A 23,881-nucleotide genomic window follows, 5' to 3' on the forward strand; every position below is an offset into this window, starting at 1 on the left:
GCTTGATATTCGTTTTCCGTTTCACGGGGGTTTCATATCAACGAGGGGGGGATAAGGTCGGCAACGCGCATGTAACTCCTTGGAGTTGCAGGCGTACATAGGTTGCGGAGACTGCTTACCATCAGGCGGGTCATATGCTTGTTTGCCACCGACATAGTATAAAAAAAAACAGCACATCGTTAACAATATTTGAAATGTAAAAAATACTGTCTCTTATTGCCAAAAATGTTCAATGTTTGATATTTTTGCTTAAGAACCATTTTTTTACATTTCAAATATAGTAAGCAATGTGCTGATATTTGGTGAAACGGAAAAATACTCTTGCTCAAGCCCGAAATCGGGTCTGATATCAGCCGTGATTAAAGTGTGGATGTAATTGGCACTATACCGGGAAATCTATGTTATCGGCTACGACGTAGCGCTACGACCGTAGCTCAGCGGTGAATGTGTTAAATCACAAGATTTACAAAGAACCACCTAGGCTGGCACCTGAAATTCAATATGTGTGCCAAGAAATTAACATACATACATACCCTTGGATCATTAAGCATCCAATCTGCTTAAAACAAATTAAAAGAGTTTTCACTCATGGTAAATAGTCATGCACCATGATAGCTAAGGAGGATGTAGAATGTCAACAATCTTTTTTATGAAATCATATTTACTTTATACAAGAAATGTAACATAAAATTAAGAGTTATAAATATGAGAAAAGTATCACAAGCCTTCACTCCCCCCCTCGCAGCGCCAACACCAAGTGGAGAACAGAGCCGCCTTGCACTTTGTAGTCCTGAGCCGTTTTTTCATCGTTCCTGAAATCACAAATATTGATTACTTTGAAGAACTATCCCATTCATGCCTGTAGTTAATATATTAACAACACAATGTAAAATCTAATTTCAGTTTCCTGTCTTTGATTTTTTTTAACCCTTTGATCTCATAAAAGGTATCATGTAAGCAGGTATCAATTTTTTGCTAGTTGAGACTTGAAGGATTGGAGATGAATAATTTTTTGCTAATTGAGGCTTGAAGGATTGGATATGAAATATTTTTTTCTAATTTAGGCTTGGAGCATGTTTATGAATAAGGGTGACAGACTTTTGTTAGTGAGCATCCTAAGTGTTAATAAAAATCACAAATAAGTATATTTCTTTGGTACAGTCAGCATTAGAAGTAGCTAAGCTGAAGAGGGGTTCTAAATGATATGCACAGACTCTTAATTCTGACACATTAACCTTTTTGCCACCATGTCAATGAAGTAATAAAGTGTCATCAATGCCATGTCAAAAATTGCACCTATACAAATACGGAAGGTGGAGATAAGGAACAAAATCTCCATGTACCAAAAAGAGTCATCAAAAAACTTTAAATAGGTGGCGCTACAATATCTAGAGTACTTGAACAAAAAAATCAAATCATAGACAGCACAATTCACTCCATCAATAACGCCTAGGTTCTTAGCAACTCTAGCGCTACTCTGGAGAGATTTGGAACTATTATTTATAGCTGCCAGCTGGACACTTTTGCAACAGTTCTACCATAAGAGATGCCACTCCTCTTAATTCCACACTCAATATATACAAACCTGACCAAAACCACAACTTGATATGAAGTTGTGGTGTGTGGGGTACGGAATATAAAGACTTTATATCAAATCAATGGCAATGAAAAGGTTAAAGATAAAGATAGTTTATTTCAAGTAGGCATATTACACAATACACTTATGAGCATCAAATAATGCTACACCGGCTCTAAGCCTACACCTGTGACCCGAGATTTAAATCCCTAAATCGTAGGAGGGTATCCCAATATGGACCAGCAAGAAACTTGGTGGGAAAGATTTCTTTGCTGCTTAACACTTTGAAGGACACTACATCTATAGGTGTCCAAATACAAAACTTAATCAAAAGTACTGTTGGTGGATTCCCATCTGTGCAGAATAGGTGCTACATACAAATCAATCCCCTCTCTTGTGCAGGGGAATACACCATACTGTCCACCAATGTCTTAAGTTACTAACTGTACAGTCTAGACTAAAACTGTTAGACTAATACAAATCAAAAAAGTAAACTAATATTGGTGGGTGTGTATTTATAGAGATTCACACTTAATGGAATAAACCTTACTACCTGCTATTTTATGAATTCAAGTTAATTTTATTTACATAGCTTCAGTGGCATGGAATCATCCCAATTTTTAAATATTATCCATCAGTTTAATCTATCTCATTCTGTATATACAGAGTCTGGCATCAAATATATAGTGTAAGCTAAAATGCAAATTGCAACAACCCTTTGTTACAATATATTTGGCAAATTGAATGTCACAATTAATTGATGCTGACTGCACTGCAGCATAGTATGAACATATTACTTGAGACAGCACCTTGGTGCAATCGAGGTAAAGAGAACAAATATAGAACTGCAATTCTTCCAAGTTTACTTACATTTGTTTGCCGGAAAATATAAGACGTTGTTGCTGCGGTGGTATGCCTTCTTTCTCTTCCACTCTCTCTTTAATCCTCTCCACCTTATCTGTCGGCTCAATATCAATCTCGATCTCCTTGCCTGTAAGCGTCTACAACAAAATAAGGTTAGACGCTAAAAATGCTCAGTAATTATACAAGCAATGCGTGACTCAAATATCTGGCGTTACCTTCACTTTGATCAACATATTTGAAGGATTTATTCAATCGAAAACTAAGAGAATATGCAAAAATAAATGCTGATTTTAAAGCTTATGCGGTATAAGTGTTTGTTACGGCTTCTCCTCCCGTTTTATTCGTTTTTTTTTTTTTTTTTTTTTTTTTTTTATGGCATCGCGCTCCTGGCGCATTCAGCCAAACGAGTAAAACGGGGAAACGGAATTAAAGGATTACATTATAACGGATATGTCGGAATTTGGACAAGGATCAGGGAATGGTAATATATTATAATAAATTATAATTTTATATTATGACGTGAAAGGAATGAATACAATGATTTAAATATATATGGAGAAGAATTATTAATATACAGGAGTGTTCTAATAGATGTGGGAAACGGAACTTTTAAATCTGACAGCTGTCTTAATAATATAGAACGGTCATACAGGTTACAATTACCTGAAAAGAATATATGATTAAGATCAGCGGGATCAGCTCCACAAATACATGCGGAACTGGCCACGCGATTTTGTAGTTTCAGGTGTTCCGGTGTACATACGTGACCCAATCTCATTCGAATTAACATACTGGTTGCAGGCTTTGGCAAAGAGATTTTTGCAAACCAAGGTTTGGCAGGAATTGATCTTTGTATGCTCCGATAATGTAACGCAGTGGCACCCGCACCAGATGCCCATAATTTTGTCCATTCCTTTCTTAGGTATATTTTAGGCAGTGCCAACAGGTCTTCAACAACATTCTTAAATGGAAACATGTCTCCAGAACTAATGGCATCTCGAGCTAAGTCATCCACCCTTTCATTACCTTTAATCCCTCTGTGTCCAGGGATCCAGGCAATGGAAACCGAGTAACCTTTAAGATGACATTTTTGAAGTAGACTACGGATTTGATAAATAATTGGGTTATTAGATTTAGATTTGAAAGGAAATTTAGATATTGATTGAAGAGAACTTAAAGAGTCTGAAAAAATGACTGTTTTTTTAAGATGCATTATGATGATAAACTCTAATGCTTTAAGGATTCCAAAGCACTCACCACTATACACAGAGGATTCTGGAGGCAATTTTATCTTTTGGTAAATATTAGATTGAATGTGAAGCACACCAATACCGACACAACCATTGGTGGACATCTTAGAAGCATCTGTATACATATGGTTAGCACCCTGACAATCAGTATCAATAAAACTCAGAAATTGTTGATTTTGATCTATATCATTCTTTGATATACCTATATCCAGGAGAACTGGTGGAACTAGTATAAGAGACTCATATTCATGCTGAAAAATGGGAAGTGATGAAGAGCTAACAGTGGGAGCTGAAATAGATTTAAGTTTTTGAAAACTTTTGATTAAGCAAGGAGGGCTCTTGTGTTTCCAATAGTTGGATGTACTTATTTGAAGTAGAAGGTTAGACAAGATAATCCAGAGTTGGTGATTAGAGAATTGGGAGCAACGGAAAATAAATCTATCACAAAGATATTGGCGTCGTAAATGGAGCGGAGGCTCACAACACTCAACTTGCATAGCATTGATAGGGCTTGATTTCATGGCACCACAAATTATTCTCAAGGCTTTAGATTGAATATGATCTAGTTTTTGGAAGCCAACGACATATCCAGGCTCTAACAAAAATGTCCCATAATCTAAAATGCTTCTTATTAAGGCATTGTACATTAGTTTCATACAAAAAGGATGGGAACCCCACCAAACTCCAGAAACACACCTAAGGATATTAATATTTTTTTCACATTTAGAAACTATGTACTCACAATGTGGGAGGCCTGTTAATTTACTATCTAAAATGACACCAAGGAATTTAGTTTTATCTTTTACTGAAATGGAGTAGTTATCAAATTGCACATTGATTGGAGGAGGAAATAGTTTTCTAGTAAATAAAACTACAACACTTTTAGGAACAGAAAGTTCTAAACCATTAGAATCTAACCATGACCTCAAGAAACATAAGGAACAAGTGACTGATCTACTAGCCTGTTCAGGAGAAAGATTTGATGAATAAAGTAATAAATCATCGGCATACTGTAAGACCCTAACAGTACCATTTAGAGATGACTCTAAATCAGATGTATAGATATTGTATAATAATGGACTTAATACAGACCCTTGTGGTAGTCCTCTCCACACTAAACGAGAAATTCTATTGTTGTCATTTATAAGACTGATGGACCGTTCAGATAAAAGGTTTATTACAAAATGACTTAACATTTGTGGAATGCCTAACTTGAAAAGCTTTTCCTGTAACACTGAAACTAATACATTATCATAAGCAGCACTTATATCCAGAAAAGCAGCTACTACTGACTCATTTTTAGAAAATGCCAGTCGTATATCTGCAATTAATATTGACAAACTATCATAAGTAGATCTACCTTTTCGGAATCCAAACTGACTATGAGATAATAAATGGTTCTTTTCAACAAAAAATTCTAGCCTGTTTTTAATTAAGTGTTCAGCTACTTTTGCAAATACTGAGGAAAGGGCAATAGGGCGATAGGAAGAAACATCTGATGGTGGTTTATTGGGTTTTAAAATAGGAATAACTATCTGGGATCTCCATGAATCTGGGACTATACCGGACTGGATAACCGAATTTATTATGCTCAGATAATAAGTAAGTATGCCATCACTGGCATTTACTAAAAATGAGTAAGGCACACCATCTTCACCAGGAGCACTATCTTTTAAATTGCTTAAAACACCTTTTAGTTCCTCCATTTTAAAAGGGCAATTAAAAGTGGAGTCTAAGGAAGGATCATATAAAAAGGTTGCAGGTTGGAACACAAACTCTTCAGGAACAGATGAAGGTGCTAGTCTGTCTATAAATTGTTGTGCAAGATTAGGAGGCAGTGTACGCCTTGAGGGTTCATTGAATGCATGTCTGAACCTTTTGATGTTGTTCCAAACTATGGAAGGTTTTACATTAGGATTGAGAGACGCACAGAATCGTCTCCAACCTTCATATTTCTTCCTACGTAACAATTTTTTAGTATCACGTGCGACCTGCATGTAAGACTCAAAGTTTTCAGTAGTCATAAAATGACGATAAAGTTTTTCAGCCTCCTTTCGTTGTTTAATGGCTTGGGAACAATCCTGATCCCACCAAGGAGGAGAGGGGATTTTATTAATTACAGTATTTTTTACAGGAAATACATCATCAGCTGCTTCTGTGATCACCCGGGCCAAAGCAACCGAGCAACCAACTACGTCAGTATCATCTAAACTAGGCAAAAACAATAATTTCTTCTCTACACAGCATTTAAAGTTTTTCCAGTCAGCATTACATAGATTGTATTTAAGCCTAGGGCTAGGTTTCGGAGATGGTCGTGTAGATGAAGGAAATGAGACTATAATTGGAAAATGATCACTACCAAATGTAGAATCTAGAGTTTGCCAGGTGAAAGAAGATGCCAGTTCAGCAGAGCAAATGGATAGATCAACAGCGCTGGGTGATTCTGTAGGCGCTGTACGGCGAGTTGGAGAGCCAGTATTTAGGACACAAAGATTGTGATCATCTAAGATTTTTAAAACACGATGTCCATTATAGTTGGATACTGAACTGCCCCAAAACTGATGGTGTGAATTGAAATCTCCTAGAATCAACAAGGGCCTAGGTAGAGAGGAAATAATTTGTTCTAATTCATTAAAAATAGAAGATGATTGATGAGGAATATATACAGAGAGGATGCAGATGTTATTTACAATGGCAGCAATAATTGAAAAATCATCACTATGAGATGGGAGATGAAGAGATGAAAATGATTCAGAATTCCTGACGAGTAAAGCTACTCCACCCCACCCGTCAGGACGGTCCTCTCTGAGGCATGAATAGCCAGTAGCTCTTAGAAGAGCTCCAGGCTTGAGCCATGTCTCAGATAGGGCAAAAACACAAGGTTTAAATTTATTTAGTAAATGAATGAAATCATGTTTTTTATTGATTATGCTTCTGCAATTCCATTGTATTATATTGTCCATTGTTTTTAATTGCAAATGTAAGAGAGTCAATCATAGGGGCAACGTGGGACGGTAAAGTAAGGTTTGGCATGGACAAAAGAGTTCTTAAGGCCTCAATAGACTCGGCGATTACTACTCGTTCTTCCTTTTCTGTTTCCTGACGTAGAGCACAACCGTTTGCAGGAGAAGGGATGGAGTATTCACTTATTATGGCCCGATGTGCAGCCACATCATAGCCATGGGTAGTCTTTTTAACAGAAGGACGAGGTTTCAACAAAATAGTTTTTCTGCTGCTATGGCTAGGAGGGCGCATATTCGAACTAGGGTTTGTAACTGAATTTTGAGTACTATTATGTGGTAAATTTGATTGTATATGTGGTTGTGACTTAACCATATCAGCAAACGATTTCGATATAGCTGGGTGCAGTTTAACGGCTTCTCCATAGGAGATGCAGTTATTTGCCATACTGACTTTAATTTCTTTTTGCCTTACATGTTCTGGGCATGACCTGTTTGTGGCAAAGTGAAAGCCATTGCATAAACAGCAAATGGCATCCTCCTCCTCCACTGCACAGGTATTTCCAGGATGCATTTCCCCGCACTTGAAACATTTAGGCTTCGAACGACAGTTATTTTTGGTATGTCCAAATTTACAGCATAAAAAGCATTGAATGGTAGGAAAAATGTACAATTCAACGGCAAGAGAGTTGTAGCATGAAAAGACTCGTTTCGGTAATACTTGACCGTCAAATGTCAATACAACTGTCTCTGAGGGTTGCCAGGTAACAGAACCGTTAACCACAACTCTGTGGTTCAAACGTCGTACTTTTAATACTTTTCCACACCCCATGGGCACGGAAATGTTGGAAACTATTTCCTCCTCCGACCACTGTGCTGGAATACCGCGAACCAAGCCCATACGGGTCACAGAAAACGACGGAATGTAAGCGGTAAGATTTTCTGATTCAAGACACGTATCAGTAACAAATAAGTTTGCGTCAACGTAATTTGAAAACGACATCGCTATACGTGTCCTACCAATGCGCTTAACACTTCCATTTATAATGTTTCTGAAGCCTTTTTTTAGTAAAAATTTCCCAAAGGACACCGGGTGCAGAGATGATTTTGCATCTGTTTGTTTCATTTGTACGTGCACCGTGAAGGGAGCAACATCGGAAGATGAAAATAAATTCCTGCCAACCTTGGTATTAGAAGAGTCATTTTTTGTATTTAAGTTATCCGAAGAGTTTTTGGTAACCTGAATGTTAGAGTTTGAAGGAGCTTGGGTTTCTTGTATGATGTTCTGACAATCGCACGAATAGTCCCCGCCATTATTTTTCCTTCTTTTTTTATTACATGTTTTGCATCTTTTGTGACTCTTATTTCTTTTCAATTCACTTCTGCTCCCCACAGAAGAGTCCGTGTCCATTGCTGAATCGATAATAACATTACTTCCGACCTGGAGGTTATCACCTCCAGGGTCGGGAGGATCGTCATCCCCCATTACATATATACGAAAAAACTTACCAACTACGACGAAATTACACTAATTATATATACAAATACAACAATATATACAAACTATGTGAAAAATTATATACAAATTACTGATTCCCTGATCTATAATATTAAAATGGAAATTAAATTTACAAGAAACCTAAAACTGGACCGCCGCGTTTCACGTTTCCCGCGCTTTTTTTTCTTTTATTCGTTTTAATGCAGTTTTTATTAACTTGACACTTGACGGGACCGAACAAGACTCTGACAGGAGCGGCTACGTTCGAAAATGAATAAATCTCGATAGGACTGAATTCTAATCTTTTTTTACTTCATATTATACGGTTAACTAAGAAACAAGGAATAAAATAAAGCAGTTACAAAAAATTAAATGATTTTATTTTCAATTCTTTTTATTTTAGATCTCAATCAAAGAATTGAATACTCACTAAGAGATCTCAATTAGAAATTTTCTTGTTTAATCAAATACTTACGACTGATATGTTTTGAACGCACTCAAATGTTTGTGTCTATAATCCAAAATAAGTAAAAAAAATATTTACTTAAAATCATGATGGTTACGACGCCCCGCAGCATGAAATTCCAAAGTTAGTAATGTTAGTATACATATATAAACATATTTTGGTATTTTTAAAAACTTTACACAACACTTATTTAGTGATGTTGTCGAGATTTATATAGTATAATTTTTTTATTTGTCTTGTTAAGGAATTGTAAACGTCCCCCTAATTTGGCTGTCAAAGCATCCAGGCTATGGAGTGTGGAATTAAGAGGAGTGGCATCTCTTATGGTAGAACTGTTGCTAAAGTGTCCAGCTGTCAGCTATAAATAATAGTTCCCAATCTCTCCAGAGTAGCGCTAGAGTAGCTAAGAACCTAGGCGTTATTGACGGAGTGAATTGCGCTGTCTATGATTTGATTTTTTTGTTCAAGTACTCGAGGTATTGTAGCGCCACCTATTTAAAGTTTTTTGATGACACTTTTTGGTACTGGAGATTTCGTTCCTTATCTCCACCTTCCGTAATCCAGGCCATAATTGTTTAAAAAAATTGGCTGACAAAGGCTTAAAGAACTCGCATCCAGGCATCATCCAGGCCATTGTAAATAAACAAAAAAATTGGCTGTCGAATGTGTCAAAATAATTTCAATGTCATTGTCATGTCATATGTAAAATAAAAATAAGTTTCTCGTGCGTGTGCGAAACTTAGGTGCGAAGTTTGTAATATACTGTAACAGTCATATTATTAACAAAATACTCATTCTAAGTATTAATTTTCAGCTGTTGTGTTATGTCGCCCAGCGAAGGCCCGTTCACAGTTCACAATATTACTACATAATACTTAATCATTAAGAACAATTCGAATTTACTGTTCCAGCACCGCCAGCGATGTAAACGCAACGACGCAAAGATAATGGCAAACATACTTAAGTTTTTTGAAAATCTCGAGCAGATATTAAATCCAGGTAATACCGTACTATGAAAGAAATGTTACAAATGTACTGAACGATGTGGATATGTAACCTAACTCAAAACTATGTTTCAGAGGGCCAGTCTCAATTTGTATCTTCAAATTTGAAAACAGTGACGAAGGATACAGATACGAAGATTAGTTTTAAGGAACTAGGTCAGTTTTTACAAAACATATTCAGATATATAGATGCTATTGCAACTGAATTAAAAAAAGATGAAACAATTTTAGTGAGTGTTAAAAACCAAAAAACTCTACGCGCATGTTTTCAATTGATAACCTCATTGGGTGTGTCAAGGTGTCTAATTCCAGGATTAGGAATAAATTTATCTAAAAGATGTTCTTCAGCAGCCATTCTTCACCCACTTACCCTAAGTGATGAAGAAAAGTATGAAATGCTTATAGAGTGCACTGACTTTTTCACCCGATGCTACATGATACCAGTTTTGAAGAATATAATTGTCACACTGCATCTATCTGATTATTTAGCTGCGCTCATACAGTTATCATTTGCTCCTTTGAAAAAACCTGGCACATACAGTAATTTCACTATGACTCAAGAGCTGTATGACAGGTTAAATATAGATAGAAAAAAATACCAGAAGGTCTATGAAAATTTGGTAGAAAATTGCTTTCAACCAATACTTATGAAAGAACTATTGGTACTACAAGGTGTGACTGACCCACAGCCTCCTGCTTTTGTCAAGAGGGTTATAGCTAAAGAAATGAGTTACAGATTGCTGGCCCCTGGAGGTTTGCTCAGCCTCATAAGATGTTTCATTGAAAGTTATGGAATAGATTCTGGATTTGAGTGGAAAAAAATTGATTTGATATGTAAAATAGTTGCCACTAAACATGGAAATGGCTCTGAAAATGATTATCTCAGTAATATATGTTTACAGTTGAAGAATATACTGATGTCAAACAACACACATTACTTATCAACAGCAGTAGCATGTGTCCTAATGTTAAATGAGACTTATCGCCAATCAGAAGCAGTGTTAGGCTTAGTCAAAAATATATTTCAAACATTGGTTTATGATGAGTTAACATCTAGGCCATACTTACCAGGCACCATAGCTTTGTCAGCCCAGGAGGTGGAAAGGGCAGTCAACTTGCTACATGCTTGTGTATACACCACTAAATTAGACTGGCCTGCAGCTCTACTGCATCCTAATTTGTATTTGCTTTTTATGATTGGGGTAAAATGTACAAAAAATGAGGAGATGAAGACAAAAATAAAGGAAATACTTTTAAAATTATTAGAGTCACTGTGCCAAAATGATATCAGGTGTACAATGATCAAGTTGCTATTTGGGAATTATGAAGTAAGAGTCACTAAGATTTCTGTTGAAGAATTTGAAGCAGGGATTGCTGTTAAATTTATATCAGATGTGGTTGAATATCCCAGGAAGGATGCCTTAGAGTATTTTATTAATCTGTTCAAAGCATCAACAAACCTTACTTTTGTACGGGCAATTTTAGAAAGTTCATTGCAAATTCTCATTGATTTGACTGAAAAGAGGAAAGTAAAAAGAAATAAAAACATTTTGCTCACTCCAGAAGATGACCCAATGCTTTTAGACAATATTGATGAAAAATATGTAGACATTCTGCAGCTTCTCTCTGAAATATGCACATATCCTAAAGTAATTTCTACTTTAAAAGAGTCTCCTGCAGGGGTGCTTAATTTCATAGAATACTTTCTTATGAGAAACTTTGGGAACTCCGATGATGAATGTGTTACTATAGCTTTGGTTGTGTTGAACACAATATTGGAAAACTGCAGTGACAATAAAGATATAGAGAAAATGTTCAGCAATATTACTCCTATGCTGAAGAAGATGGCAGAAGATGAGTCAGGATTAAACAATATCTTGTTTAAAGAGGCTTTATCGTTAATAGAGTGTAATAAGCCTCAGCAGCCAGAAACAGCATGTGCCAAGGCAATTGCCAATGTTTTTGACCCGTTGTTGCCTGTCAGGGCTCATGGAATTATAGAGCTCACTAAATTAATTGATGCCAAGAATCCAGAAGCCATCTCTAAGAAACATTTTATATTCTGCCTTTTCCAGGTAAGTGTCAACATATTGCCTAAATCATTATTGTTCTAAAGAGTTATTATTTTAACTCTGTGTATCATGATCCTGACCAAAGTTTTAGTTGTCTTTTTGTATTTTATTCGAGAACGAAGTTTCTGCTCTTTATAGCCCAAGATTTTTGACCACCACATGACCATGAAAGGTAATTTTTTAACTTATGATGTATTATTTTTTTACAGGATCAATTAAAAGACTCTGATTCGTACATATACTTAGCAGCAATAAATGGTATAGCATCTCTAGGATCCCTTTGTACTGAAGATGTGCTGCATATCCTGTGCAGGGAGTTTATCCAGATTTCAGACCAGTCTGCATACATTCAGACCTCAAAAGACCAAAACAGTTTGGCGGAACTGAAAATGAAAATTGGTGATATAATTATGAAAGTCACCAGGAAGCTTGGTAAATATAATTAAACTTACCATTAATAAGTTTTTAGCATGTTGGTTTTTGGTACAATTTTTTATCACTGACTGTACTTTTTTTACCTCAAGCAACTCATATTCATGGAGACTTAGAGATTTAAAGGTCCCCTTTTTTAGTTATTCGTAAATAACTCGTAAACGGTAGCCCGTAGCAAAACACGTTCTTATACATAAATAATGCACATAATATTTCCTACAATAAATGTACAGAACACTTTTCTCTAGGATCAAGATTTAAAAAGATATTATAAGTTAATTACAAATATTATAATTAATTCATAGGTACTTTTATTTAGTTTTTCATAAATAACTCGTAAACGGTGCTCCAGTGCAAAAAGATATGTTAAACATAAATACTTAACATAAAATTTTCTACCATAAAGATTACTTACACTTTTTCGCTAGGATGAATATTTAATGAGATATTAAACAGCGAAAGTTAATTTTAATCAAGAACATTTTTTGCTATGGGTCATTGTTTACGAATTATTTCAGAAAAAATAAAAAAGCGACCTTTAAACAACAGCCGGACATTGTGAAACAGACCGTAGGATATGTAAACAGACAAATTTGTGCTTCGATTTTGGCTTTATATATTATGCAGTAACTTTGATTGTCTAAGTTGATGTTTGGCAATCCAGCGATCATAAAACATGACGCAGTACAGCGCCATCTATTTCCGCTGTCAAACTAGGGCCACAATTTTTTCTTAGATTTTGCATTGTACTATTAGTATAGTTGTTAGTTTTGTAGCTGGCCCCCAACGGCTTATCCTTTGTCTATTGTTAACTAAAACCGCGCGTGCCACTTACCTGCAAAAAAAGGGCCGGGTAACTTTAAGCGGTTATTTAATTAGAACTCCTACGGTAACTGAAATAAGATTCAAAATGAACAAATGGAAAAATAATTTGTGATTTCTTGTGTGGTCCATATACGATTACTGAGTGCCGAGTCGAACGCTACCGAACCAGTCTAAAATGTGTCCTCGATATGCGGAACAAAGGCGCGTTATCAGAGAGCACACCTACACTGGTTTTTTGAGCTTTGGACTAGCCCGCGCTCAGGTGCCAATTAGAATTATACGACCCTTTTTTTGCAGGTAGTGACACGCGCGGTTTTAGTTAACAATAGACAAAGAATAAGCCGTTGTGGGCCAGCTACGAATCTAACAACTATACTATCCATAATTCTGATATGCCAATAGGCATATTCACGTACTTACATACGCTTAAAGATATCACCTGTAGAAGCGGTAAAAACATGTACATATAAGTAACAATAGAAACAAAAAGAATAGATTTTTTTTTGTTTTTTTTTTTCAGGTGAAATGGCTGTCATGCACAAAACGATTCTGCTAAACACAATGCTCAGTGCGTGTCGGCACGAAGACCCTTTCATTCGGGCCTCCGCTCTCTCAAACTTGGCTGAAATTGCTCTGGTTCTTCATTACAGAATAGGATCTATTATTTATGAGGTAGCAATTACTAATTATTCCTGATAATCTAATTTTCTTGTTCGTCCGTCTGTTTGTGAAGACACTTTATCTCGGGAACGTGTGGAGGTATTGAGTTTAGGTTGAAACTATATACCCAGGTCTGCAGTCCGTTGACGCTATGAAAAAAAAAAAAAAAACTTCTAAGTTAAAGTAAAAAAAGAAAAGGATACAGCCGTTTATGCCGCAAAAAATTGATATTTCGACATTTTCAAGGAATCAAAATTTATAAGGTAACTAATTTCCGTTAACCTAAACCTATGAAATTTGACAAGTAATATTCTCTTATATTACAAGTACAGGGAAAAAATCTGAAGAGTATAAATTTTTACATTAAAAAATAACTTAAATTTGTACGGAACCCTCGGTGGGCGAGTCCGAATCGCACTTGTCCGGTTTTTTATTTTTTTACAATTGCTTCCATCTTATTTCGCTTAAGAAGGAATCCAGTGATATATAAACCGAAAAAACGGCACCTTTATTTCAAAACTCATAGACATATGTATCACCATTGAAAGTTTCATGCATTTTTATTGAATATTTGCGTATCTGCATCCAGAAATGTAGGTACACAAACATAACCCGAAATTGAAGGCCAGAAGGATACTTTTACAATACGCCATAGCATTCATAAGCGTGTTGAAGTACGATTAACCATGATGTCTTTATAGGTTCTTTGCATTCAAAACTTAGTTGATTTTTTGGTTTGTTGCAGATGCTTCTATGCGTTTGGAGTGTAATAGAAACGGATCCAGCCGTGGAGTGTCGCCGAGCAGCCGTCATGGTCGTATCAAGCTTACTCAAGGGCCTGGGCAAGGAAACTCTCACAGAGCTAAAGGACAACCTTCTACCCATATACAGGACCCTCAAGGAACTCTACAGGAACCCTGACGAGGACCCCACGGTACGGCTACATGCACAAATAGCTCTCGAAGAGCTCAATGATATTGTCAAGCAATTTTTATTTCCTACAGTATCTATGGAAAATCGATCATTTGTGTTAGGTGAACCTAAAGATATTGTTTTTAAATAAAATTACGACGGTATTTCCTATTGTTTTTATTCATCACACTGGTTTCACTTAAAATTAATTTATATATAGCCTAAATACAATTACAATCTTAAATTAAAAGCCAAAGAAGATGTCTCATTCTTGGTTTATGTTTCAGTCCATCAAAATACACGCATTCATTAAATATGATTGTACTTGGATTTTTAACTCTTAGAACGGCATACATGAAATGTGAGTCATTCGCTAAGATCGTGGACTTGCGTCTACGATCCAATAGCCAGCCCGATAGTAGCCAATTCAGCAAATGTCAACCTTATATTAATTAGTTCTGTGGGCACATTTCAGTCCTTGGCGTTCAAAGGGTTAAACAGGAAGGTGTACCTATAAGGTAAGCATTATTGAAGTAACAACAGTTCACGCCCTTAATATAATGATAATAATGTACTATTATTTGGTTAAGCACATCTGTAAAACTTAGTAACAACTAACAAGTAGCGTTATCTGGCAGCTGGCAGTAGATAGCCGAGTGAGGAGTGAGCTCTTGAAATTATTAAAACACCTAGGTACTGGCCTAGTCTTTTTACTAACTATATCTTCTATTAATTAGCAATGAGAGAAAAATACTATAGGTCTAGAGTAAAATATATAGTTCTACACTATTTTTCACATGTCTTGGGTATGATGACATCTGTCACCGTATCCAAGCTGCGTAAAAATACTAGTCATCCTAAAACAGGTACTTTTAGACAAAAATGATTAATTATTTTTTCCTGACTACAGATTTAAAAATGAAGCAAGCCCCAAGGACAAGCAACATCATCAGCCTATTTTCAGGTCGCACCAATTTTATCAACGTATAGGTATAATAAGTCTACTTATCGTTAAGAATACCGTAAGTTCCTATGGCAATCATGTGCCTTTTTATATATAACGTCACAATCTATTCAGTCAAGTGTAAAGATATGGGTGCACAGAACTTGCTCAAAAATATGTCCCATGGCTCCTATGTCGGCCAATTAAGAGCTATAAGGACATATTTTTGAGTAAATTGCGTGGACGCATATTTTTACACTTGACTGTACATATTTAATTTCATACAAATTGTAAAATGCTCAGCTATATTTCATGTCATCTACGATGATGCACAGATTTGTCAAATATAACCTTTAATAATATGATAATACGATTCAAGTCCCGCGTCTTCGTGAATGATCCGATCTAGGTTACTGCGGTTGAGCGCTAATTGTTCCGACAAGGATTAAACCTAACGGCTCGGTTTGTCCCATCTCTCGTATTCCCACAAATGTCCGTTAGACAATAAAAACTAAGTATGATTACCTAGCTACAATCTAGATCAAAACACGCTGTATAATGAATACAAGATTTAAGCTTCAGATGTGTTATCGCCCTCGCATGGTTTCTTGACGTAATCGTCGTCTTTTTCTGATAATGTGATAGAGTAAATGGATGTGCCGTCAGAGAATCTGTCTCTGTTCCGCCTACCGAAGATGCTGCTGCGAGACAAGGTGGACGCGGTTGAGATGGACACGTCGTCGCCACCCGACCGCGGAACCATCTTCCAAATGAGGAGTCCGATGCCGCCGAATGCGGCCACCACCAAGAACATGACCAGAGATACTTCACCAAACATACCTGGAAGGTAGGTAAGTCATGTTAATGTGACCCCATATATTAGGTAATCTTCATGCTAGATTCGTTTAGTGCCTATAGGTATAGGTATTTTGGAATGTTGGTTATATCATAACTTATATCATACATTTATTCGTAGGTACTTAAATAAGTACCAAATGTGTTTATACGAGTAATCGTAATGTTGGAACACGGGTACGCACCATCCTTAAAAAATAGGGCTATAGTTATTGGCCACTACATATTTAGTCATTGACCACATTTTCCGTTCACTGTTGACCACTCTTTACAATAAGACTTCTATTGGCTGGTTTCTTTCCGATTTGTTAGGTGTGGCCAATAACTATAGCAGTCAACCTATAACTTCCAATCTTATTTTTGTAAGGCCTAGTTTCTGTCAGTACTTACATTTATATTACCCATATGAAATGGAAAGGATTACGTTAACACATCCTAATGTTGTGTGTAAGTATTAAATGATTAGGTGACAATTTCCATGCTCTAAAAGAGGGTCATTGATGTTCTATGAGGTCGGTAGAAAGTGATACGTTTCTGCACTAGGGCATTTTACTTTTCAAGTACGATTTTTACCTTTTTTACGATAAACAATTAAAATTTTGTTTTAAATGGATTGTTATACAATGTCCATTACCTATGATATTTAAATCCCCATTCCATAAATAACGAAACATTTACCTAAATTGTTAATTGAAAATACTCTCAAGGAACACTATGAGTATTAGATAGATTGTTAACCATAGGATGAAAGGCATTTCTGCCGACAAAAGTCCGAGGTCAGACTTTCCTGGTATTCGAAATGAAAATTAGTGTTTAACTTGGACGAAAGGCATCATTTCATCCCTTGATTAACACTACTATTCTATCAATTAGTAAGTTTTGATTGTCACCTAACGAAATATTGAATGTACTCACTGGACTCGCTCTCCTGCTTCCTCGCTTCAAGTCTAAGCGGCTGCAGCTCATTATAATCATCATCGTCGTAGGGCTCCACGGAGCCCGGGTGGGGCTTCGTGTGCAGCAGCACGTCGCCGGGGTTGGCCTTGGGCAAGTTGATGCCGGCGCGGACGGTCAGGGTCTCCGGCTTGTATGTGCAGAGTACCAGGAAACTGGAAAAATAAAATAAAATAATTCAAACATGTTACTATGATTTAAGCAGATCTACCCAAAGCCAAGTAACTGTCGTATTGGCGTTGATGAACAAAATACGGAACTACGTAGGGCTTTTTTCTGCACGACACATTCATTAATTGACACTATCTATTGCTTGTTTGCCACCGACTTAGTAGAAAAAAATGTTTGACAGTCTTTCGCGGTCTCAACATTCCTCCTGTTTTACGACGACTTATATGTAGTTACGTCACGTGCTCGAAGTTAGTACATACCGATAGATTTGATTTGCGCGGGGTAGGTTAAAACACTTGAAACCCTTAGCATCTTTTACTGTACAGCCGCTCTTGTCATGATAAAAGCGCGTGATATAGGAACGTCGGACTATTTTTGGGTTGCCCCGAAGCTAATACTCGTAGTAACATACTTGCCTTTAAACATACCTCATCTCCCTATATACATATTGTGTACTTACCGTATTGTGCTATTATGCGTGAGTAATGGCCGGGTTTTCTTACACGATGACATATAAGTAGCGACCGTGGTGTCATTGATTTCAGAGCTGCACTAATCATGATGTAAGCGTCCTGGGCACTGTTGGGGTTGCCCTGCAGCGAGCAACATCAGTGCCCTTCAATGTAGACCTCACAAACATTATTTACTTACCGTCTTGTGCTGTGCGTAAGTATTGGGAGATTTTCTTGCACGATGACATAAGTAGCGACCGTAGTGTCATTGACCTCAGAGCCGCACTCGTCGTGATGGAACCGCAGGATGTACGCGTCCTGGGCGCTATTGGGGTTGCCCTGCAGGGAGCAGCGCTCGGCGGCTCCGCTGCCGCCGTCCGCGGCTTCCACGGCGATGCGCCCGCCGAAGTACGGCCCGGTTGACACCTCCACCTCGCTGGCGTGCGGTAAGCATTGAGTCGCTCGAGCTGAAACTGCAACACCCCACAAGTATGTATCTTGGCCTTAATACCACTGGTGTAAAAGCAGAGGCGTAACTAGGCGTGGGCGGCCTCGCGTAAAAAGGGTTGGCCTACTTTTTATTATCTTGGGAGTACACATTGAAAGAAGATGCGTCTTCGCCCACGGCTAGATTAGTTCACGCTACGCCACTGGGTAGAATTTAAGGAAGAACTGTCATTCATAACATTCGTATTTTTTCGAAATGCCATTCATACAAATTGCAAAATAATTATAAATCCGTAGACGTTATTTTTTCCTAAGTACAAACATCTGCTTTTTTTCTTTATTTTTACGCGTATTTCGACAAACACATCGAATAAAATAATGGTATAGCCGAGCCGGATATGACATAAGCATTGAGCCATAATTACAAGTACGTTTTATTACGTGGTTTATTATACACAATGCTCATGGGCATATAACTCACATCCTTTTGTTGGCACGATGATGATTTTGGAACCGATGGAGTGCGGATCGGCGAGGTCGCGCGCGTCGCGCCTGACCGGGCGCACCTCGAATGAGTAGGTGGTCGCCATGCGCAGGCCCGTGACACGCGTGCTGTACGCGCGTCCGCGCCGCGGCGCCGGCGTCGTCGATGATTCGATGGTGCGTGCTTTGTCATCTTCTATGTTCTCGACGACCTGTAGCAAGAATGATGAGGACTTAGCTTATTTGCTCGGGAGTTCTGATTCACTCAAATCAAGTTATTACATATAGACGTTTCTGATTAGTAGCAAATTCTACATAGAAGTTCCTAAAATGTTAGATATCGTCCACAACAAAATCCTGCCGCCTGTGTCATGCTACCAGTACAGCTAAGCGACCCAAGGCCTAGGAAGTAAAAGCTCTATAACTTCCATAAATAAATATTTATAGATAACATAAATAAACCACTACTTATATTTTATTATTCGCGCATTTATGACGGTCGCACTCTGCTTACGAAGTCTGGCATAACATAACAGCATTTAACATCCGCAACCGCCATCTCCATAATGAGCCCGACGTAATCACAATAAAATACCGTGCCAAAGGTTTTTATACCTACTTCACACTGCACTTTCTGCCTTACAGAGAAAATTCTACTTTACCCTATTCACCATATATTTTAATCCTCCTTGTATGTTGGTAGTTAACTGCTAGAAAAATAGTAAGTTCTTGCATTTATGTGTCCTGTGTAAATATGATTAGTTGTCATGCTGAACCATTTAGCGCTCTGGTGAGAGGCTTTGTGCATTCCGCGCGAGTATATTTATAATATTTAAGTAGTCTATTAAACAGTCACAAACATTTAAGAACTAAGTGGAACAGACATTATAGTACTAACTCGGTAGAGCTCTTAGTCGAATATTTAAGCCAAATAACTAATTGGAGTTTTGGATTTGTAGAATAGAAATAATTCATTCGAAAACACAAACACAAAATAGAAAATTATACAAAACAGAGAAACATAAAAAGGAGAAAGTGTCACGAAATGGTAACATCTAAGCATCTTACTGGCGACTTCCAGAGCTGATCTTCAGATGAGACTATCCGGTGAAAACAATCACGACAGGTAACAAAAAATAATATAAGGGCCTCCGCTAGCTGACGCGGACGCCCGCCGCGTGCGCGTGCTCGCGGGTCCTGCTCCCAAGCGAAATCCATCCGTCACACGCGCCCGCGCCAGTTAACGCTGTTCATACAATTTCTTATTAGACGGGCCGTCCGTTCCGGATAATCCGCGTCAGCTAGAAAGAACACCCTGCTTATATTTACCTACACAAAACGCCTGCTGTAGTTAAATAAATAATACTATGGCAACAGCTCTCCCGTACACTCCTAGAATACTTGAGAGCAGTCGCTGTTGCATAGATTTGGAAACTCCGGCAGCAGTACTGGCCCGAGCTCGCAGGAGTTGACCTCGAAGGCCAGGAATTTGGGTTTATCCACCACAGCTCTCCCGTACACCCATGGAGCACACGACAGCAATCCTTATTTCAAAAATTAGATACCTTAGTCCGGCAGCGGTACTGGCCCCAGGCCTGTAATTCGCAATAGTTGACCTGGAAAGCCAGGAGCTTGGGCTGATGGTCATCTTCAACTCGCCCGTATTCCCAGCGAAGCCGCACGTCGCGAAAGTCGGGCTCGCCGATCAAGTGTAGTACTTCTGAAAAAGCACACAGAGTTTAAGAACTTCGTGTTATACGGAAACGAAACGTTACTTGGCAAAATACCTATAGTGTACAGTCAGCAGCAAATTATTTATAACAATGTGATGAAAATGGTATGAACACCAACTTAATTAATATTGGAAAGTAATAAATTAAGCAGACTTAAACAGTGTTGCATCCTAAACGAATCCGGACGCTGTTTTTACAAAAGCCCATCTACACAATAATAGGATATTTCGCACGTAGGCCCATAAGTGTCGAGAAACATATTTATCTCATTTAAATTGGTTTTTTTTTTTTATACCACGACGGTGGCAAGCAAGCATACGGCCCGCCTGATGGTAAGCAGTCACCGTAGCCTATGGACGCCTGCAACTCCAGAGGTCGAGGTATATACAAGCTGTTTAATTTTATTAGTATACGGATAATGTGACCTTTATCAATATAAGATTTTTCTTGGGCTATTCAGTTAGCAAAAATAATTATTGTAATACATTAGTGTACAATTTTATAAAAGCCTTCTATTTTTAGGGTTCCGTAGCCAAATGGCAATTAGTCATGTCCGTCTGTCTCTCCGTTTGTCACAGCCACTTTTTTCCGAAACTATAAGAGCTATACTTTGGGGGTTCCCCATACTTAGAACTGAAACTCTAAAAATCTTTTTTCATCAAACCCATACGTGTGAGGTATAGGGATAGGTCTTCAAAAATGATATTGAGGTTTCTAATATAATTTTTTTCTAAACTGAATAGTTTGCGCGAGAGACATTTCCAAAGTGGTAAAAGTGGTCCCCCCCCCCCTGTAACTTCTAAAATAAGAGAATGATAAACCTAAAAAAATATATGCTGTACATTACCATGCAAATTTCCACCGAAAATTGGTTTGAACTAGATCTCGTTTAAGTAGTTTTTTTTAATAAGTCATGAAATTAAAAAAAAAATTCATCAAACCCATACGTGTGGGCTATCTATGGATAGGTCTTCAAAAATGATATTGAGGTTTCTATTTTTTTCTAAACTGAATAGTTTGCGCAAGAGACACTTCCAAAGTGGTAAAATGTGTCCCCTCCCTCCCTGTAACTTCTAAAATAACAGAATGATTAAACTAAAAAATATATATGATATACATTATCATGCAAACTTCCACCGAAAATTGGTTTGAACGAGGTCTAGTAAGTAGTTTTTTTTTAATACGTCATAATTGGTACGGAACCCTTCCTAGGCGAGTCCGACTCGCACTTGGCCGCTTTTATTAAATATGGGCCATACAATACAGTAAGATACCTTAAATGCAATCGACAAAGCTTCATCATTAAATTTGTTACGTTTGCAAGCAAAGTTCACAAGTTCGGCTGTGTCATTTTCAGTAATCACAATACTATAATTATTTACGCTCTCTTTTCCTTTATTATCGTAATGAAAAGTCATTATTCCCTTTTAATTAGTGCGTCGATATTTTCTCGTGGCGCCACGCCACGCTTGGATGGTCGTCTATTGGATGACTTGGATGAGCAACTCCGCTCGTACCATTGACCTAATGCCTTGTTCATTGGTCCGTCTTCTATCTAGATAATTTACGGGTTGTAAAATTAGAACTTGAAACCTTTCTCTTCAAATCGTTCCTAGCTCTGTAACTTTTCAATTATTCCTGTAATTTTCTTTTTCCTGTAAGTTATGTCTCGCCTTGATTGTTCATTTACCCGTAACTGTTAGGTAAATAGTAGTTTACCTTATAAGATCTGCTATAAAACAAAACAACCGCAAAGTACAAGTAGGGTACCTACATAAAAGTGGTTATTTGTAATAGAAGCGGGTATCTGATATACAAAGCAAGCGCAGGCCATGCGCCAATCGATGGCCGCAGGCGGCGTCCGCGAGCCTGGCCACCTGACAGTAATGAGAAATTTATCTATGTGGGACAATGGAGTGCTCCATTACACACTGTATAACTAATTACAAGGCAATACCGCTTTCACACAAATTTAACGAATTTATTAACGCGTAAATTGCCCTGAACGAATTTGTCTATGTTGAATGAACCACGCACGTAATTTATGTTTGTTCATACTTGTTGATGCTGTTTAAATATTTACAACATGTTTAACAAAACAATAATAGTACTGGCAGGGTCCGTATGATCTGCTATGTCATAATATCTGATGCCCGGATAAGCTCCATTGCACACGTTTATAAAGTTTCAAAAAAAGTAGTAAAAAAAATATAATTGGCCGAAAGGACGAAAAATGTACCACTTTCGGTGACAAAAATGTGGTGAGGTGAAATTTACGTCATCTGATACCAATTCAACAGATAGGAATTTATATGTAGCTTCAGAAACCACTCGTCTGCCAGGTCCTGTATGGCCGGAAGTGCGTCTGCCGGGCAGTTGAAAGGTAGATACGAAAAAAAGTGAAATTTACGTCATCTGATACCTAGATGAGACTGTTGGCAACATATAGCATTTTTATGTAGCTTCAGAAAACACTCGTCTGCCAGCTCAAATGGCCGGAAGTGAGTCTGCCGAGCATTTAAAAGTGACGTTATCAGTAGATTGGGATATCTTTGAAATGCTCGTTAGATGACGTAAATTTTTCTTTATTTGACTCTGGATGTGGTACTTTTTTCGTGTGCTCTCGGCCAATCCTAATTGTTTTTACTATATTATCAGATGACGTAGCAGATCATACGGTCCCCGCCCGTACTGCAACATTTAAAATAAATCAAGAAAGTCATAGCGCAGCTTCATACTTTTCACTGACCAAAACACATTGACTGTTGATGACGGTGCATTTTTGTAATTCACCAATTTTTGGTTAATACGTTGCACCACTTGAAATAAGCACTTCAAAACTTCGAAAGTTGTTCGTTTTTGTGAAAACGATTTCAACAAACCTTGTTTGGGGCATTTGGTGGTGAATAGGTACGTGATACTTACTCGTACTTTTTTGGAGACACTTCCAATGACATTTCGTTTATTTTTATAAAAACGATAAGGCCCGGCCTACAATGTATTGTGTTAAAACGAAGGTAAATTGGTGTCGATAATAGGTTAGGTACCGACGGCAGCGCCGCGTAAAGTTATCATAGGACTATTTGGAACCATGAAAGTCATATTATTATTCTACATGTTCAATTTTCTATACATAGTAGGTAAGCTCCCCGTAATAGTTTGGAAGGAATACGTAGAAATACCAACCTATGGTTTCCAAGTTGACCTATTATACTTAAATATTTTTATTTAATAATAATAATTTAGCCTATATACGTCCCACTGCTGGGCACAGGCCTCCTCTCAGAGGACTCGGGCTATAGTCCCCACGCTAGCCCAATGCGG

The 23,881-nt window shown here is 37.6% G+C and overlaps 4 protein-coding genes and 1 long non-coding RNA gene across 7 annotated transcripts; 2 read left to right on the top strand and 3 right to left on the bottom strand.

Annotated features, from left to right (window-relative positions):
• Window positions 1-586: 586 nt before the first annotated feature.
• Window positions 587-2,794, bottom strand: LOC133517882 (NEDD8). The gene is made up of 3 exons (XM_061851349.1): window positions 2,656-2,794; window positions 2,447-2,577; window positions 587-812 (listed from the first exon to the last, which is right to left on the bottom strand). The coding sequence occupies exons 1-3, from the start codon at window positions 2,671-2,673 to the stop codon at window positions 728-730; spliced, it is 234 nt and encodes a 77-aa protein (XP_061707333.1). The 5' UTR covers window positions 2,674-2,794; the 3' UTR covers window positions 587-727.
• On the bottom strand, window positions 2,782-8,308 carry LOC133517876 (uncharacterized). The gene is made up of 2 exons (XM_061851334.1): window positions 7,126-8,308; window positions 2,782-3,103 (listed from the first exon to the last, which is right to left on the bottom strand). Exons 1-2 carry the CDS (start codon window positions 8,134-8,136, stop codon window positions 3,068-3,070), a joined length of 1,047 nt encoding a protein of 348 aa, XP_061707318.1. The 5' UTR covers window positions 8,137-8,308; the 3' UTR covers window positions 2,782-3,067.
• Window positions 3,098-6,616, top strand: LOC133517883 (uncharacterized). Of its 2 annotated transcripts, XR_009799423.1 has the most exons (3): window positions 3,098-3,271; window positions 3,363-5,292; window positions 5,825-6,616. It is a non-coding gene; the product is annotated as an uncharacterized LOC133517883 (long non-coding RNA). The 2 variants fall into 2 exon arrangements; XR_009799422.1 differs by having other exon boundaries at window positions 3,098-5,292.
• Window positions 8,309-9,208: 900 nt separating the features above from the next.
• On the top strand, window positions 9,209-14,683 carry LOC133517884 (transport and Golgi organization protein 6). Of its 2 annotated transcripts, none has more exons than XM_061851351.1 (6): window positions 9,209-9,357; window positions 9,526-9,613; window positions 9,694-11,693; window positions 11,900-12,122; window positions 13,468-13,619; window positions 14,353-14,683. In XM_061851351.1, the coding sequence occupies exons 2-6, from the start codon at window positions 9,562-9,564 to the stop codon at window positions 14,668-14,670; spliced, it is 2,745 nt and encodes a 914-aa protein (XP_061707335.1). In that variant the 5' UTR covers window positions 9,209-9,357; window positions 9,526-9,561; the 3' UTR covers window positions 14,671-14,683. The 2 variants fall into 2 exon arrangements, with proteins under 2 accessions (XP_061707335.1, XP_061707334.1); XM_061851350.1 differs by having other exon boundaries at window positions 9,238-9,344; window positions 9,429-9,613.
• LOC133517885 (uncharacterized) lies at window positions 14,681-20,544 on the bottom strand (the record flags this gene model as incomplete). The annotated part of the gene is given in 5 exon segments (XM_061851353.1): window positions 14,681-16,302; window positions 17,233-17,426; window positions 18,094-18,367; window positions 18,823-19,036; window positions 20,390-20,544. Coding segments are annotated over 5 exon segments (1,106 nt in total), but the record flags the coding sequence as incomplete, so codon positions are not given.
• Window positions 20,545-23,881: the final 3,337 nt, after the last annotated feature.

Source organism: Cydia pomonella, chromosome 5, assembly GCF_033807575.1.
Source record: "Cydia pomonella isolate Wapato2018A chromosome 5, ilCydPomo1, whole genome shotgun sequence".
NCBI classification, from domain to species: Eukaryota; Metazoa; Arthropoda; class Insecta; order Lepidoptera; family Tortricidae; genus Cydia; species Cydia pomonella.

What these genes read in the sequence shown, in the direction of transcription:
- LOC133517882 (XM_061851349.1), bottom strand. An exon ending in ATATTTTCCGGCAAACAAAT is followed by an intron (nt 813 to 2,446) that starts GTAAGTAAACTT and finishes TTGTGATTTCAG; the next exon opens with GAACGATGAAAAAACGGCTC.
- LOC133517876 (XM_061851334.1), bottom strand. Translation starts at nt 8,136, where the DNA reads ATGGGGGATGACGATCCTCCCGACCCTGGAGGTGATAACCTCCAGGTC. An exon ending in ACAGGTCATGCCCAGAACAT is followed by an intron (nt 3,104 to 7,125) that starts GTAAGGCAAAAA and finishes TATTCTTTTCAG; the next exon opens with GTAATTGTAACCTGTATGAC.
- LOC133517884 (XM_061851351.1), top strand. Translation starts at nt 9,562, where the DNA reads ATGGCAAACATACTTAAGTTTTTTGAAAATCTCGAGCAGATATTAAAT. An exon ending in CGAGCAGATATTAAATCCAG is followed by an intron (nt 9,614 to 9,693) that starts GTAATACCGTAC and finishes ACTATGTTTCAG; the next exon opens with AGGGCCAGTCTCAATTTGTA. An exon ending in GAAAGTCACCAGGAAGCTTG is followed by an intron (nt 12,123 to 13,467) that starts GTAAATATAATT and finishes TTTTTTTTTCAG; the next exon opens with GTGAAATGGCTGTCATGCAC.